Below are 10898 nucleotides of genomic sequence, written 5' to 3' on the forward strand. Positions count from 1 at the left end.
TATTTACGGGTTATATCTCTCTACGGCTCCCTGTGTGTTTGTGCCTGCAGGCCGGGCGGGAGGCAGAGCTGCTGGGGAGGATCCAGGAAAAGGAAGATTGGATCCCCGAGGGGGATCTTTTGTTACTTGAAGCTGTTGCCAGGAAATGGCTTCCGCTTTTCTTAAAATTTACTTGCTTTCCTGGCTATGCACAGGGTCATAAGGCAGCTGGGGCCTCGTGCCATGAGCGAGGGGCTGGCTGATCTGCAGCATGAAGCAGTAGGGTAGAACCCACTAGAAGCATCAACCTATCTTTGGCAGTAGCCAATTTCATAGAACCATAGAACCATTAAGGTTGGAAAAGACCTTCAAGATCATCTGGTCCAACCATCCCCTACCACCAATGGCACCCACTAAACCACGTCCCTAAGCACCACGTCCAACCTCTCCTTGAACACCCCCAGGGACGGTGGCTCCACCACCTCCCTGGGCAACCCGTCCCAGTGCCTGACTGCTCTTTCTGAGAAGAAATGTCTCCTCATTTCCAACCTGAACCTCCCCTGGTGCAACTTGAGGCCATCCCCTCTAGTCCTATCACTAGCTACCTGTGAGAAGAGGCCGACCCCCAGCTCCCCACACCTTCCTTTCAGGTAGCTGTAGAGAGCAATGAGGTCTCTCTCCCCTGAGCCTCCTCTTCCCCAGGCTAAACAACCCCAGTGCCCTCAGCCGCTCCTCACAGGACTTGTGCTCCAGGCCCTTCACCAGCTTTGTAGCCCTTCTCTGGACACACTGCAGGCCTCGATGTCCTTCTTGTAGTGAGGGACCCAAAGCTGAACACAGCACTTGAGGTGCAGCCTCACCAGGGCAGAGTACAAGGGGACGATCGCCTCCCTGGTCCTGCTGACTGCACTATTCCTGACACAAGTCAGGATGCTGTTGGCCTTGGCCACCTGGGCACACTGCCATCTCATGTTCAGGCGAGCATCAATCAGCACCCCCATGTGCTTTTCCTATGCAGGAATTTAGGGCAAAGCTGTTTGAGGAAAAAAACAGAAAAGTCAATGTCACTACCCACGGAGTCAAATCCAGATGGGTTGCTATGAGAGGGAATCAGTGATGTTGAAGAAATTCTGCCCTGGAATATGAGGCAAAGAAGGCCCAGCAGTAGGTCCAGGGCAAAAAGATTTTCCCTGCCAAGTTTCTGCTTACTGGACTGCTGAGTGACCACTTTAGCTGGCCTCAGGAAGACTGCTGAATAGCTTGTGCAACAGCTCGAGCTACAAAAATGGAAAGCATAAATAAGTTATGTGGAAAAGTGTAGTGAGAGCCTCCATGGGAAGAGCCAGAAGGGGAACTGCAACTGAAAACCCATACACCAATGGTTTCCCTTTTGCCAGAGAAATAGCAGTGCATATATGCAACATTTGTTTTCTGCTTATGTTTGTGGCTCTGGAAACAAATTATCTGTTTAGAATAGCTGCCTTTCCTGACACTGCTAGGAAGTGGTGAGAAGGTGGAGCTATGTAAACAGAGCTTTGATGCTATTTAGTAATGTAACAAAGACCTGCTTATTTATATTATACGGAAACCCAGTTGTTTAAACAGGTACTGATACACATTCCCCAGTCAAAGTTTTTATTCACATGGGTTTAGGTTTCTTGTCATTAGTTATCACGAACGTCAGCATGTACAGTAAGTCCTTAAACACCTCACAGTAGTTGCAGTTAGTTTATACCATGTCTGAGCTTTACAATGGGCTGAGACAGCTAAAAAAAGGGCTCTGTGTGGAGCAGAAGTCACTGTATAACGTAGTGAATGCTACTTACTAGTCTTTGTTCTTTTTCTTTCTGCTAGGCTTTTTGTAGAAGCCAACAATAACAAAAAGTCTTCTCTCATCATTTTTTTTTCTAGAAGGAAAAGGGATATGAAATCTTATATCCTTCTTGGAAAAGTTATGACAGACTGGAAATGTTATGAAAGCACTAAATAGGTCAACCAGGCAAAGTGCTATCCAGAGACTTTTTATTATTATTTTGTAGCAGTTATTGCTTATCACAATGTACTGCCGATGTAACTCATTGCTGACTTGGATGAGTTAGCTCAGATGCTGGTATCTCTCTTTTGCACTGACCGTCTCAACTTCCATCTCATGAAGCTGATAGCAGATGACTATGCGGATGTCATAGCAGGTGACTATGAAGTCCTTTTCTCAAGTGACAAAACTCAAAGCATTGGAGATACAAAACAAACAATAGCATGGCATTGAATTACACCCCGAACCGTAATGTAACTCGAATCAGCAGATTCATTCTGAGGTGCACGTTGTTGAAACGAGATCACAAAGTGCCGTAGTCATAGATGAATTCAGGTTTAGTAGAATTTATAACATTTTTTCAGTTTTAGATGAAAAAGCCTGCCTGTATCTGCAGTTCTGTAAGCGACCACAGTGAAGAGAGTGATGATGGCAGCTGTCAATGACCTGTTAAAGGATACTGAAAGAAAATTTCAGAATGTTTCTCTCCTCTTTGTTCAGCCTTATGTTATCCATCACTTGGTTAGCTGCTTTCATTCAAACTGCAGAGTCCTAGTACATGATGCCAGCTGATATGAAAACAATCTGGAGCTGGATATCCCCTACACACAGCTGGCACCTTATTCCACTCTGTTCTGCAGTCCTCACCATCCGCTTTCTATAGATGTGAAAGAATAGGTTCACTAAATATACCTACAGCTGTTCAGCAAAATCTGTTTTGAAGTGATCCTGCTACAGAAGGATGCCAAAGGAAGTCCTCCCCTGATCAAAGCAGGGAGCTCCAACCCTGGAGGTTTGGCAGCAGCTGTTTGATTCCTCTGGAGATGGCCTGTCCACTGAGAAATGTGTGAGCTAACAGTGACACTCCGTGGTGAGCCAGATACAATGCAATAGATCGATTTTCGCAGGTTTTTGCTTTCGTCCATTGTATCAGATGGAAAGGCATTAAAGCTGGATTTGTGTATTTCAAAGCAGAGTTTCCTTCTCACTAAGATGAGCTTCAGTGTACCTCCAAGTTGTAATTTTGGCTTCCTGTAGAATTAACAGATTCAGACAAGATGTTACCTATAGTATACATAGTGCAAGTAAGTAGGCAGTGTGGTTATGCATCATTAGATATCCTATGCAGGGCTGCCTCAACAGCAACTGAAGAAATACTAAAAAATAAAATAAAATACGGATGGAGGAGCAAACACTATGATATGTGAAAGGATGGAGTATGAGCCTTTTTCTTGTATTTTTTTCTTTCTTTTAAAAAAACAAAAAACAAAACAAAAACAAAAACAAAAACACAGAGCATTCATATTTTTGTAAGTGTACCACGTTTTGCTATTTTTTTTTCTTTTCACATAGAAACATTAAGAATAATGGAAGAGTTGAGATTCAGGTATTTCAAGATAGAGTTATATTTTAACTATTTTTTAAGGTGAAGACAGCAAGTATGCAGCACACAGCATGAAATGCATGATCTAAACTGAGGTAGAGGCTAACCATAAGAGGAAGGGCTAATAGATAGTGTCAGAAAGGGGAGTGAGAGCATTAGGATAGGTGAGGAAGCTGAAGAAGCTCAGTTTTGAATCACCTCGAGAAGATGGATCTGAGATGTTAAGAGTCAAGGAAGAAGAGATTGGTGAGCTTAAGAGGTAAGAAGAAGGACCTGGAATGAGAGTTTCAGTAGTACAGACAGAAAAGTACAGCCCTATGGCAATTTATGTAGGAAGAAGACAAAACAATTTGGGTCTCACGAATAAATGAAACTACAGAGAGGACCTGCATCCTGGTACAATTCTAAACAGCTTTGAAAATGATCAGAGTAACAATATTTATGAAATATCCTCAACAATTGCATACAAAAGATGTAGTAACTCAAACTGCTGGCTGCTGGAGCCTAGTAGCCACAGGTAGTGGTCTTGGAGGTTTCTCCCCCAATAGCTTTCAAATGCAAACTTGTGGCAGGGGGGCAACTTGTGTGGTTGTGCAAGGTGGAGCTCAGCTGTAAGCTATTCTTCACAGAGCTCAGCCATGGCCAGTTTGGTGATCCTAGCCAAACAAACTCTGGTGAGAGAGGCCCAAAATGAGGTAGTAACTTCTTCATTTGGGGTTATGAAGAGGGACAGGGTCAGAGGAGGGGAGCAGGGGCAGCTGGGGATGGTCTGTGAAGGGAGCAGCTCCACCGCAGCAGCACTCATGGGCTGGAGCACCACTGGCCAGTGCTGAGCAAGGAAACACGAATTTTTGGGGATGTGCCAGGCATTGGGGCTGGGAGGGATTTCAGCTGAGGTAAGAGCAACTCTCCCAAATGCTTGATGGGCATGTGAAGGGCAGGTGCTCAATGTCTGCTGTGAACTTTATTGTGTGAATCTTGTCACTGAACTTTTGGAAGTAGGTCAACGACTTTGAGAAGCCATATGTTGTGAAGAGACATCACCACAGGCTTTCCTCCAGCCTGTCAAAGCCTGTGGCTGTGTTGCACTGCTCTCGGTGTGCTCTCAGCCAGCTTTTGAGCCTCCGGGACTCTGGCTCAGGAAAAGGCACCTTGGCTTCAGCTGCTGGTTCTTGCAGCTACCCATCAACACTGATTTTCAACATCTCAGGATTGGAGATGGAGGCACAGTCTGCTTTTGATGGGCTGAGATCCACTTGTTGCTCCAAGCAGACACCATTGGGAGGACAGGGATTTTCCCCAAACCTTTCCTCAGGTCGGACCTACCCCTCGGCCCTGAAGGAGTGGTGCAGGAGCCCTCTGAAGGACCATGGACACTCATCCTAAGGACCACATCTACTCCTGTTATTCCTGGCTCCACTCCAGGTTGTCTCCCCCTGGTGCTGCCTTCCAAGGAGGTGACCTGGGCTGGACCAAAGCCCCGTCCCAGCTCCTTCCACCTGGTGACACTGCTTGGGGACACTGTGGGGACACCCCCTGGGAGGGTGGTGAGGCCCCCTCAGTGCTCTGACACTCACATGGGTATTGTGACCATCCCTTGGGTGAGATTTGTGAGGTCATTAAGAAATTTTTTGGGAAAAAAAAATAAAGTACCCATATTATCTACATAAACATTTGGTTTATGTATGCCTACATAAACATCGTGGCATGAAGGTTATCTGGACAGCCATGCTAAGAGCATCTTCATCTAGCCCTGAAACGAGGTGGTCTCCAGAGGGAACCATCAGCTCTCGGCTTGTTCTCCAAAGCCCGTGCCTCATGCTGTACTGCAAGTCCCCTTCTTTGCCCTGTATGCACCCCATGGAGCGTGGTCAAAATGCTTTGGCAGCAAATACAGCGATTCTCCAGTAACAGGAGTATTTAGGGCATGTGGAGGAGGGGGATTCTGTCCCATCACACGTTATTGCTCCTTGTGGAGAATATCCAGGAGATAGGGAAATACATGGCTAGCAAAGAGCAAACGAATGAATTGAAATTCTATGAAATTATAAGTGGAATTAGCTATGATTGGCTTTGCTCCTGTGGATTCAGAGACATGAAAAACAAGGTGAGACCATTTGATCTGCCCACATAAGATGTAGCTGGAGTAAGGGCTGCCCTCGCCTCTGAACAGAGTTTCTGAATTATTTAGTGTATGGCCTTTCTGCTCCAGCAACAGAATCACTCAGCGCTCATCTCATCTGCTTTTACTTTCTTTTCTTCCAGTCTTTCTTACACAAAATTGCAGTTGCCCCCATGTATTATTTATTGGAGTATTATGCTTTTATAACGTAGCTGTGGCTGGAACAGACTCTGTAAGTATCTTCTGCACCCCGTGTTTGGAACAATTGGCAGGGAGAAAGAAAACAGACTACAGTTCAATACCAGGAGTATGAGAAAGTAAAATAGAATAAAATAAAATGATAATAATAAAAAAGAATATAGAGTTGCTTCTATTTCTCTATTTGCCCACAAATTAATCTACTCTGTTTTTCTGGGTCACAGAAAACTTAAAAGCAATCTTCGCTAAAACTGCACCCTTGTTGCATAGTTGCATTAGTTGCATTCTTTATTCTGCTTTATTTCTTCTTCTTCTTCTTCTTCTTTTTTTTTATATATATATATACACAGAAGAAGCCTATTTCTGTAGTGTGTTAGAGGGTGATGCAATACAAGCCCATTGCAACATATTCCAGATAGTTGTTTGTCAGACGATGGGATCTCCACCCTTGATTCCTGTATCTACATTCCAGTTTAAATAAATTAGTTTTATGGATGAACAACTCAAGCCTCAGAGAAGGTCAGCAGCGAAGGCAGGAGGAGCATGGCAGGTTCAAGGGGCAGCCCGCCAGACCCACTGGTGTTTCACAAAATACCCATCACAAAGACCTTACAGCCCAATGTACTATGAGGAGGAAGGTTTTCTCAAAACGGAGAAGAAGCAGATTAAGGATCCAGGCACCAATTTAACTCATTTTAAGGAAAAGGACTCAGACCAGTGGACAACCCTTGGGCTGCAGCACAGCCTGCGGGATGGGCGAGCAGCCCCCCGGCGGATGAGGATCACTGCGCTCCCTACCACAGCTCTTGCTTTATTCCCATCAAGCCAGCATCCCGCCCTTCTCTTGGTGTGTAGACCATTTCCAGAAGCGATGGCACATGAACACACGCTGCCTGATTTACCACGCGCGTGGCGGTGCGTTGCTGCCCGGAGATTATCTACGTGACAGCACTGCAGATAAGCGCTGGCTTCTGAGTTAACCTAGATCCTCGGCCAAGTAACACATTTCGCACACCCACAGACCTCGTGGTGGCACCTGGTGCCAACCAGCCCCAACGATGGCAGAGACCTGCACGGGACGTGCTTCAGCCTCTGCTCGCAGAAATACCTAGCAAAGGATGGTCTGTAGGACCAGGCAGTCCCTTACACGTCCCCAGCAGCCTCTGGCATGTAAAGTTCAACTAGGGCCACCTTGTTAAACGTTTTTCCCTTCTTTTAAGGGATTTCCCTCCCCCCTGCCAAGCCACGGAGGGCTGACTTTGCTTCACATATGGAAATTAAAATATAGTATCTCGACGTAATGAGTTTTATAGATTTTTCAGGCTGGTCACCTTTCCACGAGACATTAAAAATCGTGTTTGTGTGCATTTATTTAAACCCATCATGGCTCTCTGTGCAGCAGGTAGTGAAAGCCGATGCTGGATTGGATTTGTGCTAGCACAAGATTGAAAACCCGTCGGTGCTGCTCGTGTTGAAATCCACACCCTTGAGCTGTGATTCAGCAAATTCCCAGAGCAACCCCGTGCTTGAAACCCGGTTTCCTCCTGTCTGTCCGGGGGTGGATTTCCCCTCAAGAAGCCAATGAACAAAAGCTCGTTTATTTCTGTCCACGATGAGGAGGAAACGTGTCCCGCCGCCTCCCCACCTCTTCCTGCAACATGCTGCCTCCCCGTTGCGCCAGTTGCTGAAGGCTGCGAGTGGCGATGGAGGCTGGGGGCAGCAGAGCTGGAAGGCAAAAGTCGCCGTTTCGGACCGCGCTCCCTGGCTCTGCTCCACAGCTCCAAAATAAGAGCTCTGCCTCGTCCTAGCTGTGAAGAGAAGAAAAGCAAGCTGCCTGATCCTTTGTTCAGCAAACGTAAGCAAAGCAGAACCGAGTGCTCTGTTATTAACTGATATTATCCAGGAAATACACTTTTTTTTGTCTACTTCCCTTTTTTAATTTTTTTTCCCCCACTGTTTGAGGCAGGATCTCGATGGGGAAGCTGATCTCCAAAGGCTGGCGCAGAAGAGAAGCACGAGTGGTCATGCTGGGGCTCGACCTCGCCGGCAAATCCACCCTCCTCTACAGGCTGAAGAGCAGCCGGGCTATGGAGACGTGCCCCACGGTGGGCTTCAACGTGGAGTCCCTGCGGACGCCCTGCGGCATGCCCTTCACCCTCTGGGACGTCGGGGGACAAAGCAGCCTCCGGGCCAGCTGGCCCCACTACCTGGAGGACACCAACATCCTCATCTTCGTGCTGGACAGCACGGACATGGCCCGGCTGCCCGAAGCTTTGGAGGCTCTGGAGGAAGCCCTGGGCCACCCCAGCCTGGCTGGCGTCCCCGTCCTCCTCCTGGCCAACAAGCAGGAGGTGCCCGGGGCGATGGCTCCTGCCGAGCTGGGGCAGCGGCTGCAGCGGGGGCTGCTGATGGGGCACCCGTGGGTGCTGCGGGGCTGCAGCGCCCTCACCGGACAGGGCTTGCAGGAGGCTCTGGGGGTCCTGGGTGAGCTGCTGAGGGGCGCGGGGCTGCGCTCCCCGTCCCCAGAACAGCCTGTCATCGTGCCGGCAGAGAGGAGGCAAGCCCTCGGGTGAGCCTCAGGTGGAGCCAGCACAGAGCTGAAGCTCGGGTGGACCCTGCGTGGGGTTTGCCAGCAGCATGCCAGGCTCTGGGCACCCCCTGAAAGAAGCAGACCTGCAGCTGGCACACATCGCGCTGAGAAACACCCAGCTGCTCACCAGCGGGAGCATTTTTGGATCCGTCTCTCGTACACTCACCACCAACCACCTCTTGCACCAGGCTCTACTCATCGACTGCGTGGCGTCCAGTGCGTCAGCTGGGATGCATTTTTGGCAGAGAAGCCCATGAGGGATTTTTATCTTTCTCCCAGCCCCGATGCAGCTATCCTGATGGAGCAGGACTTCCACCAGCCAACAGCTAATCGGCTTCCGTGCGGCACCCATGGGAATAACCTTCAAACCGTGGAAGCGAGTCAGGATTAGACGGTGTGACGCTGTTTCAGGATGTGTACTTACTAATTCCTTGTCTTTCTTTCCCATTCCTTATTTTTATTGAATACCATTTTCAGGAAAATGGTACCTAACTTCCCTCGCATTATCTTTAAATTTATGGAAGTCAAATCCAAGTTCTAGGTGCTTGGAAACACGCCCGCATGGCAAGCCAACCTCTGAATACCCTCATGGTGGTCAAGGGGAAGCCCCCCCTCTCAGATGTTTTGAAACTAGGTGAAACTTCTCTGCAGGAGGTGGCCCAGTGTGGGCGGGCTGACTGCCAAAGGGCTCTCCATGCTCACCGTGTTCTGGGCAGCCAAAATACCCAGCCCTGGCAGCTCACTGTGGGGCCAGGGTCCCAGTGATGTCTCCATTGGATCCCACTGAGCCTACTGGAGAAAGGACCTATGAAATGTGTGCCTTGGGGGACCCCGCACCCAGAATTCTCTTAATCAAGGTTAAAGTTAAGAAGCTTAGTGGTAGACCCTACTCTACTATGAAATGAATGAAAGTGGTGGGGCAAGGAGAGCGAGAGAGGATACCATATTTTTAGGCAGCAGCAGTCAGCTGCTTTCAGGAAGGAACTTATTCAGCCCAGAATCACCGAAGAAAAATGCACAAAGAAGCGTTCTGCTGTTCATACCAGTGCGTTTCATGGCTCTTAAGGGATTAACCATCCAGCTGCTTCTGGTGCTGTGATTAGCCTCACTTCGTAGGAGGCAGCAGCTGGAACACAGGGCTTATCTAAACTCGTGAAGGAGCAGAACACAGCAAACCACTTATAGGAAGGTCTTAATAAAAGATGTCCTTCCAAGTGAAAAAGTCACAATTTGTAGCTGTGTTAATATATACAATATAATAACTATTATATGCGATAAAAGAGTGTTCCAGTGTTGGTCTGGCCTGAGTGATCATGCTTATGAGTACCCATAAGTTGCACTGAACTGTAAATGACCTCTATAGCAAACCTGTGTGCATGACAAGGAGAATAAATTCATGTCTTTAAATACTTTTGTATTTGTGGCTAACATAAGCAGACTGATCTGCCTTTGGCTTGGAGGTGGCCACCGCTGACTTCTAACACGCGTTTCCCAAGCACGTGTTGTGTTCTTGACTGTCAGAACCAGATCAAGAGGTTTTTGTAAGGCAAAAACATGCACTTGTATTGAGATAGAGACGAACGAACCCAGGTTATCCGTGCAACCCAATCGTCAGTGAATGGAGAGGACGAATCTTCCCAGGGGCCCGTTCAGCCACGTGGAGCAGCAGGCCTGGAGGTGCAACACAAAAATTGAATTGCTGTGCCAAAAGTTACTCCTCATTCAATTTGCTGGTGTTTTGGTCACGCATCTCACATGATACCAAACAGAGTATTGATCATTAGGGTCTGGGATCTGCAATATATTAAACTCAGCACAGGTTGAAGAGTTGTCGTGCTGCTGCTTTACTCTTCGCTGGCTCTTGGTGTGTGCATTTGACTCTCCAAAATTGTCTGCTGGTGAATAAAAAAAGGCACTGAAGCCTTCCTATTCCCCCAGGACTGTTTTTTTGGCCCTTTCAAGACACAAAATAGGCTGTTCTGGCAGCAAATAGAGTTAACCACGAGCCTTTGGTAGAGATTAGCAATTAAACATCAAACTAGCAAAGTGGGAAGTGGTGAAGAAGGGGTTCTCGTGGCAGGGCCTGAAGCAGAAGAGGCAACATCCCGGTTACTGACAGCGTCCTCACATCCCTTGAAGGAGGAGTTTGGCACAATACTCCATCTCGTGGGGCAACATGTGACTTACTGCCCTTGCTTTCTGGAACTAGGCGTTGCTCGACTCTCAATCACATAACCCCGCTCACTCACACCCTTGCTAGAGACTGATGAAATGATGCTGGGCCATACTGTTCAAAACAGCAGCACAGAGTTCACTTCTAATTATCTTCTCTTCTACCCACTCTTGCCCTGTCCTAATCCAATGCTTGCACAATGGCGAGCATTAAATATTTCTAATCTGGTGGCTAAAAACCTATGGCCAGAAGAAGTGGCCAAGTAGTAGGATAGCAAGGGTTGGGAGGGACATCCACCCAAAACATGGCTTAAGGAAGGGTCAGCTCCAAAGCTGGATGTGGCTCTGAAGTTAAATCAGGTTGCTGAAGGCATGGTGAAGTGCTTTTGAGTATCTCCAAGGATGGAGGTTCAACAGACCA

At 47.7% G+C, this 10898-nt stretch overlaps 1 protein-coding gene across 1 annotated transcript; it reads left to right on the top strand.

The window, feature by feature from the left end:
* Window positions 1-7239: 7239 nt before the first annotated feature.
* Window positions 7240-10241, top strand: ARL11 (ADP ribosylation factor like GTPase 11). Its single transcript, XM_035553440.1, has 2 exons — window positions 7240-7570; window positions 7682-10241. Exon 2 carries the CDS (start codon window positions 7689-7691, stop codon window positions 8286-8288), a length of 600 nt encoding a protein of 199 aa, XP_035409333.1. The 5' UTR covers window positions 7240-7570; window positions 7682-7688; the 3' UTR covers window positions 8289-10241.
* The last annotated feature ends 657 nt before the right edge of the window (window positions 10242-10898 follow it).

This window comes from Cygnus atratus, chromosome 1 (assembly GCF_013377495.2).
Source record: "Cygnus atratus isolate AKBS03 ecotype Queensland, Australia chromosome 1, CAtr_DNAZoo_HiC_assembly, whole genome shotgun sequence".
NCBI classification, from domain to species: domain Eukaryota; kingdom Metazoa; phylum Chordata; class Aves; order Anseriformes; family Anatidae; genus Cygnus; species Cygnus atratus.

Coding starts and splice junctions, on each gene's coding strand:
- ARL11 (XM_035553440.1), top strand. CDS start 7,689: ATGGGGAAGCTGATCTCCAAAGGCTGGCGCAGAAGAGAAGCACGAGTG.